Genomic DNA, 24,419 nt, shown 5'->3' on the forward strand with positions numbered 1-24,419 from the left:
TATATATATATATATATATATATATATATATATATATATATATATATATATATATGTATATATATATATATATATATATATATATATATATATATATATATATATATATATATATATATATATACATATATAGAAAGCAATTGAATTGAATTGGTCTGATTAAGACTTTATGACCATGTAATCTATGTTTTGCTCCACTACTTACTGGTTGAGTATGGGGTGCATAACAAATAATAGCCTCCTTCGGGGGCGCCTTGTTTCTAAACGTGTTAGTCTTAAATCCTTTAATCTCAAATCTTGCTACAATGTACCTCTTAATATATGTATGTACTCTCGCAACCCAATGTACCTTCTTGTATATAAATAAATAGATTTCAACTGTAAGGGGGTATGGTTTGCACCTTGTTATTCTAATAATAGATAAATAATTCTAATAATGGAAGCGCTAATTATATGAAACAAGTGCCTTGTATTTATGCAGACGAGAACAACAGCGAACACAAACCAGCGCATATACGAACGGAATGGTTTGTATGTACAAACTTCTCAGTGAACGAAGTTGTTTCTAGCCCGGTATCCGAAATTGCAGTATACGACTTAACCAGTCCCCTCCTGGGTTCCTACAGTACTTACTGCTAGGCGAACATACGCATTGGGTGAAAGGAAATGTTCCCAACCATTTCTGTCCCGCCCGGGATTCGAATCTGGAATTCTTGATTGTACGCCGAGAACGAAACCGACTGTACTACCGGGAATACCAAATGTAGGCAACATGTTTGATGTCCTATAACCGGTCATATGAGTATGAATGAGGTCCCGGGCCATGCTAAATTTAATTATTTTATTATTAACTGAGTTGGTTAAATATATATTTTTTTAACGTTTCTGAGGGATAATAAACAAAAATTAGAGGAGTCCCGTAGTACAGTCAGGTGCGTTCTCGATGCACAATCGAGAATTCCGGGTCAGAATCCTGGGCGGGGCAGAAATGGTTGGGCACATTTCCTTTCACCTAATGCGTCTGTTTACCTAGCAGTAAGTAGGTGCTCAGGAGTTAGTCAGCTTGACTAACTGAGGAGTCACCTTGACTAACTTATAAAATTATAAAGCTTGTTGTGGGATTACATCAATACAATACAATACAATACAATACAATACAATTTTATTTAGGTAAGGTACATACATACAATAAATATTTACAAGGATTGTTTAACTTATAGGTATAGCTAGTACATACAATGCCTAAAGCCACTATTACGCAAAGCGTTTCGGGCATGATAAACTTAAATGACAAGCTTAATACTAATTGAGCATAATGAGTAGAATGAAAACAAGAAATGAAAACATAGATGAAAAAGCAGCACAAATACAATTATGTCGACAAACAGCGCTCTTTAAAGAAAAAAACAGACATTGGTTGACAATAGAAGGGTAAGGTAGGTTACAGGGAATTTATTAGGTATAGCTTCACTTTTAACTTAAACTGGTTGAGAGAGGTACAGTCTTTAACATGGTTGGGAAGGTCATTCCACATTCTGCGCCCCTTGATTTGTAGAGCATTTCTAGTTTGATTAAGTCGTACTCTAGGAATATCAAAACTGTATTTATTTCTGGTGTGATGCTCATGGGTTCTGATACAACCTTCTATGAAGGTTACATCCTGGGCGGGGTCAGTAATTCGACCTTGGGGGAAGGACCTCAATAAAAGCCTAACGTGTATGAATACACTCCGGCTTCCTGTACCCCGACACAGTGAGTTATTATTTAATTGAATCAATTATTGGAATTTGCCTTTTTGAATTTAGCGGGTGAGAGGAGAGGTGAGGATTTGGCAGTGGTTGTCGGGTGGGCGTCAGATGGCGGTGGCGTCCACAGTGATGGCGGAGACCCACACCATGACAGAAGGAGACGTGCCTCCCGCAGACCGCGACCATCAGCCGCATAAGGAGAAGGCCCTTTACACCCTCAAAGGTACAGCATGGGGCGTGTTCCAGCAGGTTATTGGTCCTGGCAGCGGCGGGGCCTAGGGAGAGGTTGGTGTCAGGGGGCTAATACATGACACCAGACCGCACATGCCATCAGGTGTTTGAGTATAGGATGTTATAATCATAAATACAAATGATAGGCTAGTTGAAAATGTAATTTATATAATTAGTTATTATTTCTGATATTTCCGTAAGATGACATCTCGATGTGTACCAATCATAAGGACCCTGGACCATATATATATAGTAGGCCTACTGCTGATGTTTGCAAGTTTGGTAAAATAAGTATATACTGTATATGTTTATTTAGTATACATATATTATTATTATTACTATTGAACAGCAACATTAAAATAAATTTTTTAGGTGGGTTACTGCAAAGATGGTGCTGTACTAAGACTTAGGCTTTAGCCACAAGAATAGAAAGTTGACCTGCCTTCAACCCTCATTATTACATTACAGTTATTTATAAATTACTTTGGTCACAAATTCCCTGTGGTTTTGGAAAGTGAGCCATACTGTAAAAACGTGCAACACTATCTGAGGAGTATTTAGGAAATGATAAGTTTTTGCCTAACTATGCATAGCACTATGAATGATGTGTGTGTCTGTCAAGTAAATGGATGGGTGACTGGACAGGGTAACTTTAGTAAACCTAACAAGGGAGCAATTCCTACGTTACCACCTCGTAGTGTTCTCTGGGTCGTGCTAATAATGGGCAACTTTTGCAACATTCCTAGGTAAATATTACATGTATGGTTAAATTGTACTCAAAATGGTTGACAAAGCTTGTTTTTCCATTGTCAAACCCAAGTACAGTATATTGTATTAGCTTAAGTTGGGCTTGGCTGGGTTGGGTCTGGTAAATTTAAAAAAAAGTTGGCAAACAGTATGTTACAAGATGTGACTTATCTGTACTATGTATGTGATTCAAATGCATGCAGAACATGCCCAATTCCAGTCTGATCCCAATATGGCATAACTAAACCCAACAGACAGATAGACCCTTCCTGATATTGCTATACCAGTGTAGGTTACACCATATGTTTTGCTGTTGTCAGGGACAGGAACACATCATGATATTTGGTGTCCCTAGCCAGTATAATAATAATAATAATTTTTATTTAGGTAAGGTACATACATAGAGATTTTACAAAGTTTGTTGGCTTTATAGATAGAGCTAGTACATACAATGCCTAAAGCCACTATTACGCAAAGCGTTTCGGGCAGATGACTATGATGTAATCCTCAGTACTTGAATACTCCCAGGTACCTATTAAATGCTAGGTGAAACAAGTCTACAGGGTTAAAGAAACATGTTTAGGTTAAAATGTTTGATGGCCACGACTAACACTGCAAACCAGGCATGACAGGGTGGATCTCATTGAAACTTTCAAAATACTGAACAAGTTAAAGAGGATGTTGATTTGGATATTTTCTTCAGAAGGTCTGATGTAACACAAACAAGGAGCAACAGTTTTAAGCTCAAGCCACAATGTAGGACAGAACAAGAGATGCTTTTTCACCCATAGGGTTATAAGCCCAGTAGTACAGTCGGGTTCATTACCGACGCATGATTGAGAATTCTGGATTCAAATCCCGGGTGGGACAGAAATGGTTGGGCACGTTCCCTTTCACCTAATGCATTAGTTCACCTAGCAGTAAGTAGGTACTAAGGAGTTAATCAGCTTGTAGGGGTTGCATCCTGGGCAGGGTCAGTAATTCATCCTGGGGGGAGAGGGCTCGATAAAAGTCTATTATGTATGAATACACTATGGCTTCCTGTACCCCCACACAATGAATTATGAAATTATAAACACATGATTATTCTGCACATCTGATGGTGCTACATAGCCTTACCAGCTTGGTGCCTTCTTTTGATAATTACTTACTTACAAACCCATGGATCCACCTACCCGCCAAAGCTGTAAATGCCAAAACACTGTTGGGTTTTAAAATACAACTGGAAAAGATATGGGCAAATGGAGCGGACCTTTGACAAGCCGTCGACTTCCTGTCTTCGTCGAGGTCACTAGTACTAATATTAGTGGCCCGAAGGTAAATGCAGATAAATTTGTCCTGATGATTTTTTTCAAGCTGGATTTTAAAGTTCAGCAGAGTTTTAACCAGTGTAAAGTATTAGCAATTATAATTACTAATGCCTTACACTAATTAAATAATTATTTATCAGTTCAGCAAGTTGTATATCAAATGTTTTAGGTTGATATGCACCATCGCATAGGGTACAGTCACCCATCCCCAGACATTAATGCTGAAAAGAACCCATAGTATATGCAACACTGCACAGCAGAAACCCTAAAATGCTCAGAACTCTTCAAATATACAGTATTGGAAAGAGTGTAGTTTACTATTAGAACAGTGATAGTGTGTAACGACCCACAGGAAGCACTTCATCTAGGCTAGTGAAGCAGTGGGGTGCTTTGGAGGATTAATTGCAGTGTGGTTGTGCTTGTGCTCGTTTCTGTAGTGCTGTGTATTCCAGTACGTGAGATCTAGTGAATGGTAATGTTTCTTTTTGTATCTTTAATTTTTTCTATACACTATTGCTTTTGTATTTTCTTGAGCTAATGCCTCCCAATCTCACAAGTTGAAAACTGGGCAATGATGTGATTAAAATTAGGTAATGGTAATGTCTTCTTACATAACATAGGATAAAAACCCACACTTGGCTGTTGAGATGCAAGTCTCGTCCTAACCTTGTACGCCCTAACCCTACAATACAGTACATGTACTGTACTCGCTTTGACAAAGCACTCAGGAGAGTGCAAAAGACTTGGTATAAATCTTTACATAACATTTACAAATACAAAAGTGTAGGTTTTTATCCAATGTGATTAAAATTTTGCATTTCATTGACAAAACAGATTTACTAGTTCAGTACTGCATTACTACTGCTTGGTTTTGTTTGATAGTAATAGTTTTTATAATTTCAGTTTTAAGTGCAGTACGAGAAGCTCAACTTACTCATGGATTACGACACAGTGATTACCAGCTGTATCGGCAGTATTGCAGCAGGCGAATACGTCGGTTACGCAAAAATCTTGATTTTATCCAGGGCGATAAAAAGAACTTTCGGAAGAAGATAGTAACAGTAGATGTCATTAAGGATGATAGGTGAGTTTGGCAAATTTTATGGAAGGATTTTTTTTTTTAATCCTTTTTTAATGTTTGGAATATACAGTTTGGCATGCTTGGCCAAAGGACTCTTGAAGTGTGCAAATTAAACTAGACTGCTATGGTTATATTTGGACTATATTTTAAGCAAATACTTTTTAATAAAATGTAAATATTCAAACTTGCAAGTTTACAAATTTCTTTTAATTTGTTCACCACCCATACAGGGTATGAGTATTTCATTACATTTATGCAACATGTTTGCATTTCTAGCTTTCACTTGTATCTTGTCCTACTTTCTCTCATTTTAAAGAGGCTGTCCTTGTCCACCTTGTCTATTCCCTTCATTATCTTATGTTATATATTGTGATTGTATCCCTCTCCAGTTATTCTATCCGTTAGGGTTGAGAGATCTAGTTCCAGCAGCTTATCCTTTTAGCTTAACCTTCTTAGTTCTGGCACCAATCTTGTTGCAAAGCACAGTACTTTTTTTTTTTTTTTTTTTTTTAGCAGGTGATTAAATGCATTAGACAAGATGGGGAAATAGGATTGTATGCAATTGACAGCCAGAGGGAGACACATAAGGGAAAAGATGGGAGACTGGCAAGAGCTAACTGGAATTCTCAACAAGGTATGGACGAGGAAGGTAAAAAAAAAAGGCATAAAGACAGCCTTGAAGGATGCAGCCTTGTTGTGGAAGCCTTCATCTCCAGGTTTTTAAGGGGGGGGGGGGGGGGGGGGTTTCCAACAATTAATGATAGATGGGGTACAATGTTGCTTGGAAAACAATGGAGATATTAGCGATGTATAAAATACATTTCAATTTAGCCATAGAGCATTAGATGCTTGTCTAACAGATGAACCAATATAAATGTGTAAAAGTACTTTAGCATAAGAAAATGGAATGAACTGGATGAGGTGGTATAGCAGTGAACTCCATCCACTACTTTGAAAGTTTAGGAGAAAGTAGGCCAGGAGCCACTGTATTAGATAACCAGTGGCTGGATAGATAATGTCTGAGTTGAAGCTCAATCTTGCAACTTCAGATAAGCAGTGATCACTATACACACTAACTCCTCTCATCTTGCTCGCCAAAGGAGCAACAAAGATATGGTTGAAACTTCAGTTCAGACAATAAAATGGGCTGTTTTTAGCTTGAATTGTGGTACAGTACTTGAGAAATGCAAATTAAATGTTTTAATTGTAATAATAACTCTATCTTGATTTTAAGTGAAAAATAATATGTTGCTTTTCAAATATCCACCAGGTTTCTCTATATTCCTCTTATGACAATAGAACGCTATTGGGCGTATGCAATGCAGTTAAAAGAGGAGAGCCAGCAAGATCCTCGGAAGAAGTTTTCCATGCGTAACAAACTTCGAAATGCTGCTAAATATGTAGCAAATTTTGAAAAACTTGTTGAGGTAAGTTTTTATATACAGTATGTAAAATATTGATGAATTTCTCATTTGTATTGTTTACATTTCACTCACTTGCACCTGACTCACTCACTCTTATTCACATACTCAACTGTCAGGCACTCTTATACTTGCACTCTCAAAACATTATTTAGTTGGCACTGGCAATACAGTCGTGGGTGTATAAGGACAAAACTTATTGGAATAGAAATTAACCATTGAGCTATTAAAAAAGGAATATTTATAATGTGAGGGTAATGAGCCAAACTTGAAAGCAGTGTAAGTTAATTTTGTACATGTACAGAGCTTAGGTCGCACGAGCCTCAGGAGGTGGACGTCCGAGCCCCGCACCTATGGGGTCCAGACAGACCGTCACAACCCCCTTTCACCCAAGGCCAGTTTCCTTCATGGCCCAGCAGAAAGAAGAGTAATAATTATTTATTACAATTTATTATAATAATAATAATTAACATAATTATTACTCTTCCTTCTGCTGGGTCATGAAGGAAGCCGGCCTTGGGTGAAAGGGGAGGGTGCTGTGACAATCTCTTGTCTGGAACCCATAGGTGAGGGGCTCAGGCAGCCCAAGTTCTTCTTTAGGAGGCTGAGGTTGTTCTTGCCCTTGCTTGAGTGGTTCTTCTCTGCCCCCAACCACTGCAATCTTCGAGTCCCTGTGCTTTTTTTTTTACCAACTTCCAGGTAAACACCGGAGCTGGAGCCCCTAGGGCAGTTCGTTGTTGCCTTCAACCTTGTTCTGACAGTTCCTGTGACTGCTCTGGAACCACTCGTATTGGCGTTTGCCTTTTCATTGGAGACTTTTGGTGCTGTGGAGAGGGGGGGGGACGTGCTACATGGGTTACAGCTTCATTCCCCATATTAACCTACCCTGGCTTTGTGCCCTGGAGAAGCCACTCCAGACTGATGGATGTCTACTACTAATATTACTACCACTACTACTGAGTATTTAAATGTACTGTACTGTAAATGGCAAATGCAGTGCTTTGCATCATTTTGATGCAAAGGAGTGACTTGAACCAGTTTCCTGGTGATCCCAGGCATCTGCCTTGGTGTGGAGTTCTAAGATAATATTTGTGTTAGAAAGAAAACAGAATGGGATATATTTATGGTTCAACTGGAAAGAGCAGATCATTATATATAAATAAAAAATTAAAAAAAAAAAAGGAAATAATTGTTAGCCTTGTTTACCCAAGAGAAGTTTGGACCAAAACAAGTGCAATAACTAAAAGGTTAATATTATGAACACTTTGGGAACGTCTTACCCTGGATTATCGGTGATTTTAAGAGATCACATGGCTTTTTTATTTTTTAAGTATATTTAGCACTTGCTGGTTGTACCTTTTTTCACAGTTTGTGCTTATTTTAACTGATCACTTTAACTATTAGAGGGCAAGGGCAACTCAACACAGCCATACCTTTATATTATGTATAGTGGAACTCCCTGCCAGCTATTAAGTGACCAGGTGTACATTTGCTCAAACAGCCTGAATTTCTGTATCTTTAGTGTTATCATCCAGCTTGGGTCCACAAAATATACCTTGGATCAATTTTATTAGTTTATGGTTAGGTATTTTTTTAGACTTGCACCAACAATGATTTACAAGTCAGATGACAGCCATTAATATATTAAAGATAAATTTCTCAAACTATATTGGATTTTATGCATTATCTGACATTAAAATAGAGGTAACTTAAGGCATAAATGACAAATAGGAAATAAAATTACTAGAATACTAATTAACAAATAGCTTTACTCTGTATACAACTGGGCAGTAATGCACGCTTCCACAATACTGACTAATCTCGTTTATCTGGATCATATGGGGCCCACCCCTCACCAGATCATGTGTGTTCATTTACATAACCTAATACAATACTAAAATTACTGGACATGAGCTTGGCAAGATTAGTTTTGACTGCCAGCTGCTGAAGCATTTCTGGTTGATGTGGTCAGATCTGCACTTAGTTTTTCACCGAGAGTTTTCCCCTTCACGTTTTTTGAGCTTTGCTTTAAACCTGGAAATCCAACCATCACTTGCTTTGAAATCTGGTATTTCAAGGCTGGCAGCAAACCTGCTTGTAGCATTTCTTATTTCTTCACTGCAAATTGTCATACCCACTGTGGTGCTGTGCAAACCACTTGTACAGCCTCATCCAACTGTGCCTTCTGTGCAGGCTTCAAAGTTTTTCTAGTACATCCTCTACTAGTGCATGCTCCCTCACTAGTAGCTATGTATTTCATATGATCAACTTTGTTTCCTTATACCAAAATCCTTGGCAACTCTTGGTTACTGGCCATTTTCACAACGTTCAATCACACGTAACTTTAATGGATAGCACAACTTTCTTCCTCATGACACCTCCAGGATAATTGCAGCTGCTTACATAGTCTTGGCAAATAATTATCATAGTTACTATGACAACAAAAAGGTTGAGACAATTTTTCACTAATGGAGCGACACTGGTATCACATGCAGGCAGAGAGCATGTTTAGGTTGACTGGGCCTGGATGAGTCAACTTGGAGCATTTTACGTAGGGCTGCCAGATGTAACAAAAATTACACTAATTTTGGCAGGGAAATATGCTCTGCAGCTTTTACAGTTTTTGAAAAGTTATTATTTACTATAATATTAGATTTCTTTATTTACTGTAATGAATGGTTTTAATAATTTTTTATAAAGTAATCACAGTAATCAAATCGTATAAACCTCCACATGCCTCTCGTTCCCCAAACTGTCCCTTTGAGCTATCCCCCCCATTACTTCCTACTCGGATACCTCTCATTCCCTGCATCTCCAGTGACTTCCATACAGGATTAATACAGTATAGCCTAATGCTATTCTTGGTAATCAGGCTAAATTACCAGTTACAGTATCCAGATTTCTGTCAGGATATGACAATGTTTGGCAGACAAATATCCAGACTCGATTTTAGCTGGATAACCCAAAGCCCAAATAAATGGGCTCTGGATAATTGAGCTCATACATTATAATCACTATGCTCAGACATGATTTATTGAGTCTGAGGAGCTTTGATTTTATATAACCTTAACCTAGAATTATCCCTTCACCTCACACCAAATACTGTAAATAAAAATAATTATTCTCTTCTACTTCAGGCTGGGCCAGCAACCTGTTCTCGCAAATTCGTAAAGTCAATATTGACTTATTAACTACGTGCATAGGTGATATACTAAACATAATAGATACCCTTAAAAAGATTCATAGAAAACACCGACCTTACCTAACCTTGTTAGTATCTTAAGATAAGCATCTTATTGCTTTGTAATTACAATTATTACTTAACCTATACCTATTATAGGTTAGGTAATAATTGTAATTACGAAGCAATAAGATGCTTATCTTAACATACTAAGTAGGTTAGGTAAGGTCGGTGTTTTCTATGAATCTTTTTAAGGGTATCTATTATGTTAAGTATGTCACCTATGCACATATTTAATAAGTCAATATTGACTTATTAAATTTGCGAGAACGGGTTGGGGCCAGACAAGGGTAAAACCCGCTAAATTAAATACTTTACATTTACTGGTATTGCCTTTGTGCCAATAGAATACTGATAGTACTGCGTGTGAATGAATACGCTTTTGAACACTATTTTTAGTACAACTGTTTGCTCAATCAACTACTGTATAGTTCTCAGGGTTGTAGTTTTCAGCGTTAATGTCAATATGTCCAGTGATTGTTTTCCAGATATGAATAATGGCATACTCTTGTTGGCTAAAACTCTCAGCTTGGGTGCCCTGATTGACAAAGCATTCTAAAGCACTTCTGGTCTTACTATGTTATTCACTGTATCTAAGATATCTAGTGTTAATTGAATTCTTGCCCCCTCCCCCCTTAATTGGAAACACCTGGTCTGCTTGAAACTCTGATCTCAAACCTAGTACAATATAATGATTCAAATGCCTACAGATACACACAACAGGTGACTACAACAATCTTTTTAACAAATGCACTATTTAAGAGGACTTGGCTGAATCCATGCAAATAGGCATTTCAAATGAGGTAGGGTACTGAGACTCCATGACACTTGTCATACATAATACAAGCATGAACATGAGTCAGTGAATCAGTCCTGATATTCCTTGGAAATAATGTAGTTCATGTATTTTAAATTGAAGAAACTGGTAATCCTAGAGTTAAATTGTTTGGGAGAAGTGTAATCTTTGAAAAAGTTTAATGTACCTTTATTGGCTTATGGAGTGAATGTTATTCTTGCAGTGTTTATAGTTTTAATGTGTGTGTGTATAGTGGGGCTAGTACTGTAATATTCAAATGCATGCTTGATGTGGAACTAGGTCTTGTTTTGATTTAGTGGAATAATTAGTGATCATATTACAATGTTTAATTGTTCAGGTTGAATATAAACATACTAGTTACTGTGATGTGTTGCAATGTGTCAGTGTGGGAAAATCTACTGTGACATGTTAAACGAGCCGTAGAATGGCTCCGTGTAATAATCCTTGATTATGGCAATTCAATATGGTTTCTTGACAGGAGAGTGGCGTGTGTGATGCAAGAACTCAGCTGGAGGTGCAGGGGTACTCGGCGTGGCTGCAGGGAACAGTTCTATTTGAACTGGCTGATTGGACTCATGAGTGGGCAAAGCCAGTAGAGTTCTTCAATAAAGCCTTGTAAGTGCCATAATTTTTGTTGATATATTAATAATACAGTAGCTGGGGGGGGGGGGGGGAGTCAACTCAGTTGACAGAAAAAAAGGGAGTACCAAATGAGTGGGTTTGAATCCTCCTCAAGGCTCCTACTGATTTTCTCATTGATACATCACGCTAATGTGATTTTTGTGCACTTGGTTGACGAGTTCTTTCTAATAAAGCTAATAATCTAAGCTATCTGATTGCAATAAAAAGTATTAAGAAAATATATAAGACATGATTAGTATCCGTAAAACTAATATGGGAGAAAACTATAAAAATGTTTGTGGTTTCTTACTGATTTTGTTTTCCCACCCACTCAAGATTTTTTTCAAGCATTACAAACATTTACTCATTATATAAATGCAGTACTGCTAAACCTCCGGCTCAGTTTTTAGTTCTTGCCTGTGTGTGTAAGTGCCGCATGAGGATAAATTTCAAACGGTTCGGTACAATACTGTTTGCTTTAAATTGCATCGATAATTATATTTTAATTACAACATGTAAAATACTGTAAAAATGATATACCATAATCATTGTTGCTGAGTAAATTGTCAGTGCAAGGATAATGCAACAAAGAATACATGGAAAATGATGCAGAATTTTTATCACCTTTCTCACATAATTGCATATGTTGATTGTTCATTAGAGTACTGGTAATTGGTTCAAAAATTAACCTTAGTCTACAGTGCAGGTCAGGCTTTATGGTGATAGATTGACCTGTGGAGCTTTTACAGACCTTATTGGTTATGGTTCACAGACTCACATGACCATTGCAGTCTGGATGATTATGTGCGTACTTGAGAACTGTTCACAGTTCTTGTGAATGCTCAATCTTTATTTTGGCACAAGATGCAAATGCCTGGCTGGTTAGGATGCCCCCTAGGTAATCCTAGTCTCAAAATCGGTTACAAGGGTAGAAAAACTCAAAGCTGCTCACAGATAAGCCACAAGTCCCAATTTCTAATTTATTTTAAATTGTTTGATAAATAGGTACACCATTCAACTGCTACAAGTTCTAATTTAGGTTACATTAGGTGGTGGTTGTGCGGTGATGGGCTCTCCAGGGCACCCAAAACTACTTTTTGCAGGGGGAAGGGGAGGGCCTGGGCGCTGAATCTAAACTGGATGCCCACATTCACCAAGTAGTAGTTTGTGAAGAAGTTGGCAAGTCATATTTCTGGGAAAACTAGTAGGGTAATGCTTTAGATGAGCTATGGAAAAGGAGAGCTCTAAACCTGCTAACTAATCACTAGTAGTTGTACCCACCTGTGCAAAAATATACTGTATATAATTGCACTGAGTACAATTGGTATCAGGCAATGCTAGAGAGCTAGGTATTCCTTCATTCCTATTGACATGGGGTATGCTCACATGTATAAGGTTGTGTACCTTTTCATATAAATGAATAAATCCATGTAAAACTCTAATTCTGCAAATTACATTATTTCTTCAGGGCGATCTATAGCAAGTTAACTAATGCTGTTTCGGAGGATGAGTCTGAGGTGTATGGAGGTCGGCTGCAAGAGCTGGAAGTCAAACTTAGGTTTTGCCGGCATCACTTGGGAGACAGGTCTGCCACAGATACCCTACTGGCTATGCGTGGCAATGAAGCTCTTGGTGACAAGTTAGATGTTAGTAATACTTTTTATTATAATGTTTGATATGTAATTAGATGTTTTGTAAAACATCAGTGTCCACGTTTGCCAAGCAAGTACTGTATAATACAAACTGTTTCGGAGAATGTTTTATTTATATTGTGTAGCATCGTGATTTATCTAGATTTTTAGTATTTGTTCTCCGATATACAATTTTGATGTATATTGCATGTGGCTAGGATGTATCATGATTAAAAGAAGGTAATATAATAATCTTCTGTAAGTATAACTCCATTGCATGTGTGAAAGTTGTCTAGAAGTAGCTCTGAGAATTCTATCTAAATGAACCTTCCCCCTTCCTTTCATGTGATTTGTGATATTTCAGCCTTTAGGCTGGGTGCTAGGGGTATGATGGTTATTCATTGTGTAATCTGGACTTTAGTAGATTTTCCTGGAGGGTAAATATTAGTGAAGATCTTGTATTTTATAAGCTTGAAGGTTTTAGGAACTTTTTAGCTTACATTCTGCACTGAAGTTATTTCTTATGTTTTGGAAATAGAATGGATTGATTGATTTACAAAGCTGTTAATTATTTTTACAGCTTATTTAATTCAGAGGAACCTCATTTAATGTTGGGGTTAGGCCCGTGATGGCCTTCACTTCAACTGAAATGATGTTAAGTGAAACTCAAAACCTCAGAGGTCCAGAGGTCGCGTGTATCATTACTGCCGAAATATCAGTAAGGGGTTGTGTTCCTAAGGTACTAAGAAAGGTGTTGTTGGGTAATTTTCCTCTTCTACACATTAGGGTATGGTTAAAAGAAGTAGTAAGGAAATGAAACAATGGCATGATTTAATTATAAACTTATAAAATGTTACATTCCAGATATAAAAATGTGAGAAAGAGAACAAAGGACTATGGTGAGTGGTGTAGTCGGTTTGGGATTATTCATCCGATTTAAAAATGGGCATAGGGTCATTTGGATCAAATGTAATGTCTTTTTTTTTTCTCTCTCTCTCTCTCTCTCTCTCTCCCCCCTGCTCATGACATCATTATTATTATTTTCTGTGTGTTCTTCCTCCTTGCCATTTTATTTTTTTGATCTCATCATGGCTGCCATCTTTTTTTCTTGCTCTTTTCATTTCTTGTTCTCATCATTGGCCGCCGTCTTTTCATTCTTTATCGTCGTCTTTATCTGTCCTAAAAGCAAAATAACCGAGGCGATGTTCAACATAGTTCACCTGTACATGGTTGTGTGTACAGTTAAGTAATTGCCTTTGTCATTAACATTTAAGACTTGCCAGGGTTTTTGGATTGTTTATATTTTTATAATATATTCCTTCTTTTTGTTTACTTGACAGAACCTGCTTGCATCAGCTCGAGAAAGACAGGCAGCTACCTTGAGCGAGGTGACCTGGAAGGGTCGCACTGTGGCTGTTAAACACGAGAAAGTAAGTATCTCTTATTGTAAAACGTTTAGGCATTCAAATATGTTATCCATAATTAAATGTGTGTTTCATAGGGGTATGATGTCCTTACATATATGATGTGATACTGGTTAAATGGTATCACATCATGCTTGTAGTTTACTTATAGATAAATATATGATTTAACTCTTGTGCAATGTTTGAGGTTACATGAGGAATTATTTGAAAGTGCACTGAAAAATAGTATACAAAACAAGGTTTGTCTTCTATACTGCTAAAAGCCATTATGCCCTAAGCATAGGAACAATATCACAAAAATTGTCACTTTTCAATATGGCAGATGTTTACTAGAGCCCTCATGTACAGAGTAGGAATTTCAAATGTTGCAAAGTTCCCAAAACATATTATGTGATGTGCACCAATGGTCGAACATCTTATGATGTCTTGCATGCCACTGGTTGAACATCATATGATGTCTTGTGCACAACTGGTTGAACATCAGGTGATATCTTGCGCACCACTGATTGAATGTCACACAAAATGCACAGGGCCAGGGATAACAATTGTGACCACTGTGGTGAATGTGCATTTTAATCTAATGTATTCAATGCCTGTTAAACAATTTTGCTACGGAAGTGGATCCAGAAGTGTGACACGCATAGAGGTTTCTTATTGCATATCGGAGTTCTATTTATCAGGTGCACTAGGATGGAAATGTAGAAGAGGTGATAAGTTCACTACAAATTTTGTGAAAGGTTATGGTAAAGTGGATTTGTTAAATCCTTTGAACAGGATTGGAACTGCCACTTTATAGTCATTATGTGCAAGTGTCATTATGAAGCAAGTGTGCAGAGTGTATCAAGCAAACTGAATAAGAACTTTTGAAGCGATGTGTGATGAACTAGAACAATGAATGGAGTGTGAAGGATTGGTTTTATATATAAATAATTTAAATCTTGATGCAAGTGGTTCTTTACATTATACAGGTATTAGTGGGAGCTTCAGCCAACTAGGTATTCAGCGTATTTATAGTGCATAGCATTAGAGCATAGTTTTTAAAGCTCCAGTATTTATTGGGTGGTGTTGCTGTTTTATGTATTGATGGAAAATTGATTGGGAATAACTAATTACAATACTACAGGTACATTAATTTTTTTTTTTTTTTTTTTTTTTTTTACATTTTTTAGGTTCGTCTATTTTTGCTCAATGAGGGTCTGATTCATGAAGAATTGGAGAAAATAAGTAGTGCAGATGAACGTGCCGAGATGTTAGACAAGCTGCTGATGGAGTGTAAGGATGCTATCCAGTTGGTGCGAGATGATTTAAAGAATGACCCTGTAAGAAGAAATTCATTCTCAGTTTCAGTGTATTGAAGAATTTTGTTTGAATATAAATTTTTAAGGAAATTAAATGATATCTTTCTAAATGATTTAAGCGTTGATAAGCTACATGTATTTAACTTAATTTTGGTCAGTTATTTGTTGGCAATTTTTATTTCCAGACCTTTAAACCCAGACAACTGTCCTCTGATGGCCCAGTTTCTCCTCTGCACTTCCTCCATACTTACTTGTCATATCACCGACTGAATCTTACTGTCCTGCGCAACGTTGCTCTTGTTGACACGTACCAGAAGATAGTCTCCGGGGAAATTGAGGTACGTCTTGGGTTTATATTTGCTTATCTCTGTGCTTGTGACTTTGCACGAACCTCATCTAATGCTTAAATTTTGCCACTTATTTAAATTCTATCCAGTTTTCTCATTTTTTATCATATGGAAGAGGAATAATTTATGTACCTGTTCATATAAAACTGCTATTGTATGGCTTAATATCTTTGCCAAGGAAAAATTTGTAATTTTTCCCCTCAAACTGATTTGATACATTAGAAATTTTTGCTCTAATTCACAATCACTTTGCAAATAAGCTGAAACAGTTTTCAACCACTTTTTTTTATTCAGAGAAAATAAATATAATATATATATATATTATATATATATATATATATATATATATATATATATATATATATATATATATATATATATATATATATATATATATATATATATATATATATATATATATATATATATATATATATATATATATATATTATATATATATATATATATATATATATATATATATATATATATATATATATATATATATATATATATATATAAATCAATTGCACACATTTTCATAAATGAAATTTTGGATGATATAATTTTTTTCATCTATACTGTACTCTAGAGCATTGCTTTCCTTCCATTCTAACACAATTCATAGCTATGACACAAAATATATCTTCAGAAACAAGTGTGTGAACAAGACATCGCTGAATGGTACAGAAGGGCAGGCTGCTATACTGTAGTGTTAATATTTTCTGTATTGCTAGCTATTTCTGAGAAAGGGAACTTAAGAGGTCTCCTTTTAGCCACTGAAAATTAAAATTAGTACAGTATGGTCCTGTGTAAAATTTTGCACTTGCACACACACAGACAATTTTTACATTTAAGGTTGAAGACGGGAAAAAGGCCCCCAAGTTACAAGACCTGGTTCGTTTGCAAGAAATTATAATTCAAAATCTGAAGGAAATAACTCATTTGGCTGGATTAGAAGATGACTTGCAGCTAAAACAAAGTATTGAGGGACAGATATTGGCCTACAAAGCACACAGGTAGGTAATAAACTGGTGTACAGTATTTTTCACATTTGTGCAAAACAGTAGATGATGAATTTAAATTGTTTTGCATTTTGTAAAATGGATAAAACTTTTAATTTCATGAAAATTTATATATTGAAAATACAGGGCTTGGGCTCGAGTCAACACTGGTACCTCTTATACAATGTTAGGGAAGCGGAACTACTTGTGGGTGTGTGAAATATGATGTACATTTGTAAGTTGCTTCTCAGTTTGGGGACGAATTAATCACCGTGTGACTTGACACAGCAGGTTAAGGGTACTTCAGTGGTTTCTTAAGGTATATTGTATGTGTGGGCAAGTGTAGTTTTGTACTGGTAGCATTGAAAAGTATCGGAGCATTATACTGGGAATTATACACTATAATTTTAAGAATTATTAGTGATTAGACATAGGGAGCAGATGTACTTGTACTTGAAAAATACAAAACACACAACCATAAAAGTCTTTTTGGAAATACAGGGTTGAAGAATTGAGCATATACATATACAGAATTGAGCACTGTTTCAATATACAGTGTATATATACATATATAATTATTATGTAATAGATTTTTTAAGGTTTTACACTTTTTTAATATTTTTACAGGTGTTACTTTGTTGCTGAGAGTTTTGTCAAGATGGAGAAATGGGCAGAGGCACTTGTTTTGTACGAGAGAACATTATCCCACATTAAAGCTGCAGACAAGAGTCAGATTGAGGTAAGAACTGAATTATGTTTTCAATATTTGTGTTAATTATACATATTTGTTAATTTAAATTCAAATTTTTATTCAGGTAAAAGTACATACATAGATGATGAGTTACAAACATATTGTTGGATTTATAGATAGAACTTGTACATACAATATCTAAAACCACTAATATGCATAGCGTTTCAGGCAAATTTTGGGCAAATACATTTATATCCTGAGCAGTAAATGAATATATTAAGCATTTGTTATAAGGATATAATGTTTTAGGATCTTTATTCTATTCCACAGCCGTCGATGATAAAAGGACTGGATAATCTGTCTGCGTTGGTAGATAGTAAAAAGTTTACTGCCCATGCACAAGCGATTCTTGCTTCAGAATCTTCAACTCCTAATGTGTCTAAGCTTTCAATAAAGGATAAGAAGGTAATTAGGGGTGTGCTTAATTTTTTTCTTTGTATCTCTGAACTCTTAATTTTCCACCCTAGGAGTAAAAGCAGAAATTATAATTTTGAGCAATGTGTGCTGTTTACAATAGTTATTTTTGCATACAGTTTGCCATATTACTGTATATGTAAAAAGGGCAATATTGTTGTGCATTAGGTACAGTACTTCATTACTCTCTTGTATTTGTTGGGTTTAAAATACTATTGGGATATTGGCTGCTTGATTTCAGCAGTCTGTATAGGGAATTAATGTATTGATATTAGAAATTGCACAGATCTGTTGCCCATTTTAAATTAAGTTGTATGTAGTTCAAAATCCTCAGTTTTTTTAAAATGCTTTTACTTATTGTTTGAAGTAATATATTATCAAACTGATGTGTTAAAGCAAAGATATTTTGATTTTGTTATCCAATTTGAATTTCTCTACTTGATCCTAATTTTTGGCAGATGCTTGTTGACCGTTTGGATGAATACATTGAAGACCCAAGTTTAACTTCGAACAATCCTTGTGTAGCTCAAGTGCCCTCGCCCATGACTTCTGTGCCATGCAAACCCTTGTTCTTTGATCTTGCTCTAAACCATGTTGAATTTCCGTCGCTTGAAGATAAAATAGAGAGCAAGAAGCAGGCAGCGGGAGCATCTGTTGGTGGCCTTACTGGCTTGGTTAAAGGTCTTTGGGGTGGCTGGGGAAGCAAAAACTGAAATTTTTATTGTAATACAAAACAAATACCTTTAATTGTTGCTAGTATTTTTAAGGGTACAATGAATGCTTTGGAGTTGTAGTGTAGTAATTGCTTGCTGGGTGAATGTTGTGTGTAATAAGTAAATTCATATTGTAGGTTAGGTGCAGATTGGCTCATTAAGATACGAAAGATATTGTTTATAACGTGCCTTCTGCTGGATTTTTTGTAACAAAAGTTGAGCTTGGCTAGGAATCCTATACTTCATCTTTTACTGGAAATAATACAAATGTTCACACTATTCTGGTACATTATTAAAAAAGAATGGTTAAGTAACCAAGGTGTAGTTTGCATTTAAAGTAATAAACATTTTCTTTAATAATTTTTCAAGGATTTATTGAAAAAAAATTATTAATTTATTAAAAAAATAAATCAGTGATAAGGTTTATGAAATATGATTTTGGCTGGATGGCCTAGCAAGGCTGATGGTATCTGTTGCATATATGTAAAGTTGTTTGAACATTGATACATTATATGGAATCTTCTGAAGCAAGTTTGAATATAGAAATTGTTAAACAATTTATTTAAGCAGTTGACACATTATTTTTCTCTGGCATATTTTTTTTGGAAAACAAATATTTGTCAAATTATGTTGAAATGTTAAATTGTTTATTAAATGATTTGGACCATTTATAAAGATACCTAAAAGCATTTTTTGTTTAATTTACCTTTATCATACGACTTCATATTAAAAAAAAGATGCATTGAATCCTAGGAAAAGGACTATTTGGTGCCTTCTTTTGATAATTTCCCAGTTTGATGCCTTCTATTGATAATTACTTAATTACTTTTGATAATACTATACTTATGTTGGGTTAGCAAGTTTAACGTGCATCAAAGACCTAGCTAATTTATCTTAGTGTGGAGGACTAGGCAGTCATACTGATGTGCTCTCTGATAATTCTTGAGAGTAAATGGAATGATTTCAAGACTGATAATTAAATTACATTGATATATTGTGGTGGTTCTCTGATGGCATGTAGGAGTTGAGGATTTAAGAGATAAGCGAGGGGTATCAAGTGGCACCAATCTTTCATTAAAATTCTCTCTGGGGGACAGGGAAGGTTGCTGTGGGTCGTTGCTGAGCCACAGCAACGCATGGCCGGGTATTACTAGTAATGATGATAACCATGGGATGTGAAGTTCCGAAGCTCATACACTGTTTAATAAATGTAAACAAAGCTGTCATGATTGAGGAAAGACGAACAGGTTGTGTGAATGCTTGATGAATCCTACCCTGGTTCTCAATTGCTGCTGGATGCATAATGAAGGAATAGTTCCTGAAAGCTATCAGAATATATACAGCTTTGCAGTATATATTGGTCTGCCCTCCCTACACACATTCATGGTTCACTGGTGTTAGCTTCTCTGCCTCCCTCATCCTGTTAGAACTCTGCCTAGACTAGCATTCTGCAGCCAGGTCCCACCCTCCACCAGGTTGAAATAGTATTGGCGACTCCCTAGGACCGTCCCTACAACATGTCGGTAAATTAACACTTAGAAGAGATATCAGGATAGGATATCCTGGATATGTCCAATGGACAGGATAATAACTGGTAAGTGGACAAGATAAGAGCTGGGATTAGAGGACAAACTAAAAGCTGGAATTCGAAGGATATAAGCTAGGATAAGATGGCAGAGTGAAGGAACGGTCCTCAGTTACTTGGACCATCGTAGTTGGCAGCAAGAAGCAAGTCCACCATTGTACTGACCAACTGAAGTAGCTGGGCCTAGCAACCGACAATTGGATTATACTCTGTTGTATAATACGTATGTTTTTAGAAGCTGGTTTTGTAATACTGTACCTCTTGAAGGTTACAGAAAGATCAGGGAAAATGATTCACAAGCTTGTTTTAAAGCATTTATTTACAAGAAAATACAAAACTATTCCATTGACAATTACGTCTTGTAGTGCTGAATTGTTTGTTTAAAGCTTTATCATATTACTGGTCACTACATCAATGATCGTTTTAATAATACACTCCTTTAATGATATCATACTAAAGTTTAGAGATATACCCACACACACACACACGCGCGCGCGCACACCCTCTTCAAGCTATTACTAGTAATGCTAGTACTAGTAATAGTACTAGTAACTAGCATATTCTACAGCTTTTGTCTCCAGTATGCTCGGTATGTCCACTCTGAGAGCTTTCAGTGCTCAATTCTCTACTAGATCAGTACATCCAAGTATATTGGGTAGACGAAGTGCACCTAAGCATTGGGAAGCCTAAGTGTACCCAAGCATTGAGTACCCGAAGGAGTAACTTATATAAATCGTCTTCATAAAGGCCCTGAACATAATGGCTTTTCCCAACATAATCTGGAGCCAAAAACAACTAATTTTGGGATCTGTCCACCCGCAAGGCTCCCCAAGTTGAATGTGCATGTTCCCTTTGACAGTAAAGAAAATATAAATATGTTTATTTTAATTAGTTGAGTAACAACAGTTGATCAGCGAAGTTGCAGAATCTGTGGTGAGAGTAATGGACACCGCCTTGACCACTATCTACGTGAATGTGAACACCTGAGAAACATCAGAATTATGTGTAGAATAATAAACCCCACATTGTTTGAGTTAGGAAAACACTATTTGTCAAATATTGATCCTGTTCTTAAAAGATTTCCCCATTTTGCACACGCAAGATAACGTAAGTTTTTAAGGGTTGATAGATATTAATCTTCTTGTTTCAGGAGCTGTTCACTTGAGATAGTTAAGCAAGTCTCAGCTGTGTCTGGGTACGAGTGATAGGATGAACAACCCAGCGGGTTTTCTTCCTGTTGGGGAGTGTTGTACATGCTGCTATGGCGGTATGTCCACTCACAAGACGAGTGGCGGTGCCCAATAAACTCGCCCCTCGGGGCAAAATTAAAAAAAGAATTATCATGCGGCTCTGGATACTATATTAGATGACATGTTGGCAATTATGATTCATTGACAAACATAACGCGTATTCCGAGTGGTCAAATGTAATGAGAAGATATATCACGCATACTGTGATTGGCCAAACACAATGCAAGGGTATATACCACGGAATATAAATGCTGGCTTCATAGCATGGGTCAAATACACCAAGACAGTGTACAAAACATAGTTTATATACGTAACGATTACAGTGATTGGTCGAATGTATTTAAGAGCGTATCACATAATTCGTCGAGACCAAAGCCTGTGCTCGTTTGTGAGAAAACACCATGAAATATAACGTTTAACATATGGAGGTAGTTGGCAGCAAAACAAGTTCAGGAAATTGTTATCGTCACAATATGGCAGTTTAACTGGCAATAATGTTACTGTTAACATGAAAAATACCAAATATTCGTTGAAGCGTAAAAATGTGTGCGTGTGTGTGTACTCACCTAGTTGTGCTTGCGGGGGTTGAGCTCTGGCTCTTTGGTCCCGCCTTTCAACTGTCAATCAACTGATGTATAGGTTCCTGAGCCTATTGGACTCTATCATATCTGTGTGTACTCACCTAGCTGTACTCACCTAGTTGTGCTTGCGGGGGTTGACCTTTAGCTCTTTGGTCCCGCCTCTCAACCGTCAATCAACAGGTGTACAGGTTCCTGAGCCTATTGGGCTCTATCATATCTACACTTGAAACTGTGTATGGAGTCAGCCTCCACCACTGTGTGTGTGTGTGTGTGTGTGTGTGTGTGTGTGTGTGTGTGTGTGTGTGTGTGTGTGTGTGTGTGTGTGTGTGTGTGTGTGGTGTGTGTGTGTGTGTGCGTGCGTGCGTGTGTGTGCGCATGCGTGTGTGTGCGCGTGCGTGTGTGTGCTCGTGCGTGTGTGTGAAGGTGTTCACATTCCCTATGAGCATGACAGAATAATGACACCCCCTCACATCTCAGCCACGCTGCTCATACACCACCTATACTATAATTAAGTAATTACCAACAACCACAACGACGATAACGATGTACAGACACACAAATAACAATAAACACAGTACTCGCGAACAATATAAACTTAAGCTCTAGACTAGGGCCTGAACCTCACTTATGATCTGAAGTTCCTTAGCCAGCCCGTGGCCTAAGATAGGCCGGAGACTGTATCGAACCGTCCTTGGATATATATATATATATATATATATATATATATATATATATATATATATATATATATATATATATATATATATATATATATTATACCCTCCCGCCTTATATATATATATATATATATATATATATATATATATATATATATATATATATATATATATATATATATATATATATATATATATATAAAACTTTAGAACACTTTCCCACCAGGAGACTCGAACCCTAGCCAGCACAGAAGCCTTCCAGCAACTGGCATAACAGGTACGCCTTAACCCACTCCACCACCTGCTCAGACCTCTGGGTGATCAGAGTGGGTTAAGGCGTACCTGTTATGCCAGTTGCTGGAAGGCTTCTGTGCTGGCTAGGGTTCGAGTCTCCTGGTGGGAAAGTGTTCTAAAGTTGTATACTTCACTCTCGTGTTTAGGAGAGTTGTGCCTTATATATATATATATATATATATATATATATATATATATATATATATATATATATATGTAATATATTACAATTCTCATTAATGTACATAAATTACATAGTACTGTAGTTTATTACGTTAGTGAGACCTTAAAGAGAAGGAAGGTACATCCAGAAAGATATATATAGCTAAGATGTAAACAAGACGTTAGACGTGAGAACGTAAGGTCCAGCAAGACAGACGTTTCGCTCATGAATTGGATATATAGACGGGGGAGAGCATCTGAATTACGACCCATTTAGACGAATAAGAACGATTTAGAAGGGAAGTCCCACTATTGGGTAAGAGAAAACGGAGAACCGTTCTCTTCTACGTGTCAAAGCGAGAGATATATTTGTTGAGGCGAGAGGGTAGAGGTGAACGCTCGTATAATTGCTCGGCGTGAAGCTTAATACAATGTAAAATAAGGTAGTTAGGCTAGACGTGGGTAGTAGGCCTATGGACAGTAGGTCTGTCATCTTTACTGGATACTTAGGTTGTCACAAGCCTCTTACTTTGTTGGTTACTAAGGCCACCACAGGCCCCCTGACCAACATGAATGCACACTGAGACGTTAGGCTCAATAGTTTCTGCTTACAAACCTTTGATTACAGCCATTACTAGTTTACTTACCAACCAACAAGTGCACATTAGTCTTCATCATACTGTACTTCAAAACTAAAGTTAACTCGGTATAAATGCTGAAAAAGTTGGGTATACCTCTCAGTGTACCTCAGTGTACCTGAGTATTGTGCTCCTGGCGGTCTGGGTTCGAGTCACTTCTGGGGTGTGGAGTTTTCAGTCTCATATATATATATATATATATATATATATATATATATATATATATATATATATATAAATATATATATGTATTTATATATATATATATATATATATATATATATATATATATATATATATATATATATATATATATATATATATGTATATGTATATATATATATATATATATACATATATATACATACATATATATACATATATATACATACATATACATACATATATATATATATATATATATATATATATA

General features: G+C 36.4%; 1 protein-coding gene across 1 annotated transcript; it reads left to right on the forward strand.

Moving 5' to 3' along the window:
- Nucleotides 1-1,651: 1,651 nt before the first annotated feature.
- Nucleotides 1,652-19,488, forward strand: Srp68 (signal recognition particle 68). The gene is made up of 12 exons (XM_045744521.2): nucleotides 1,652-1,971; nucleotides 4,940-5,120; nucleotides 6,388-6,544; nucleotides 11,075-11,211; nucleotides 12,686-12,863; nucleotides 14,189-14,278; nucleotides 15,442-15,591; nucleotides 15,756-15,908; nucleotides 16,776-16,936; nucleotides 17,549-17,660; nucleotides 17,943-18,077; nucleotides 18,545-19,488. Exons 1-12 carry the CDS (start codon nucleotides 1,857-1,859, stop codon nucleotides 18,797-18,799), a joined length of 1,824 nt encoding a protein of 607 aa, XP_045600477.1. The 5' UTR covers nucleotides 1,652-1,856; the 3' UTR covers nucleotides 18,800-19,488.
- The last annotated feature ends 4,931 nt before the right edge of the window (nucleotides 19,489-24,419 follow it).

This window comes from Procambarus clarkii, chromosome 32 (assembly GCF_040958095.1).
Source record: "Procambarus clarkii isolate CNS0578487 chromosome 32, FALCON_Pclarkii_2.0, whole genome shotgun sequence".
NCBI classification, from domain to species: domain Eukaryota; kingdom Metazoa; phylum Arthropoda; class Malacostraca; order Decapoda; family Cambaridae; genus Procambarus; species Procambarus clarkii.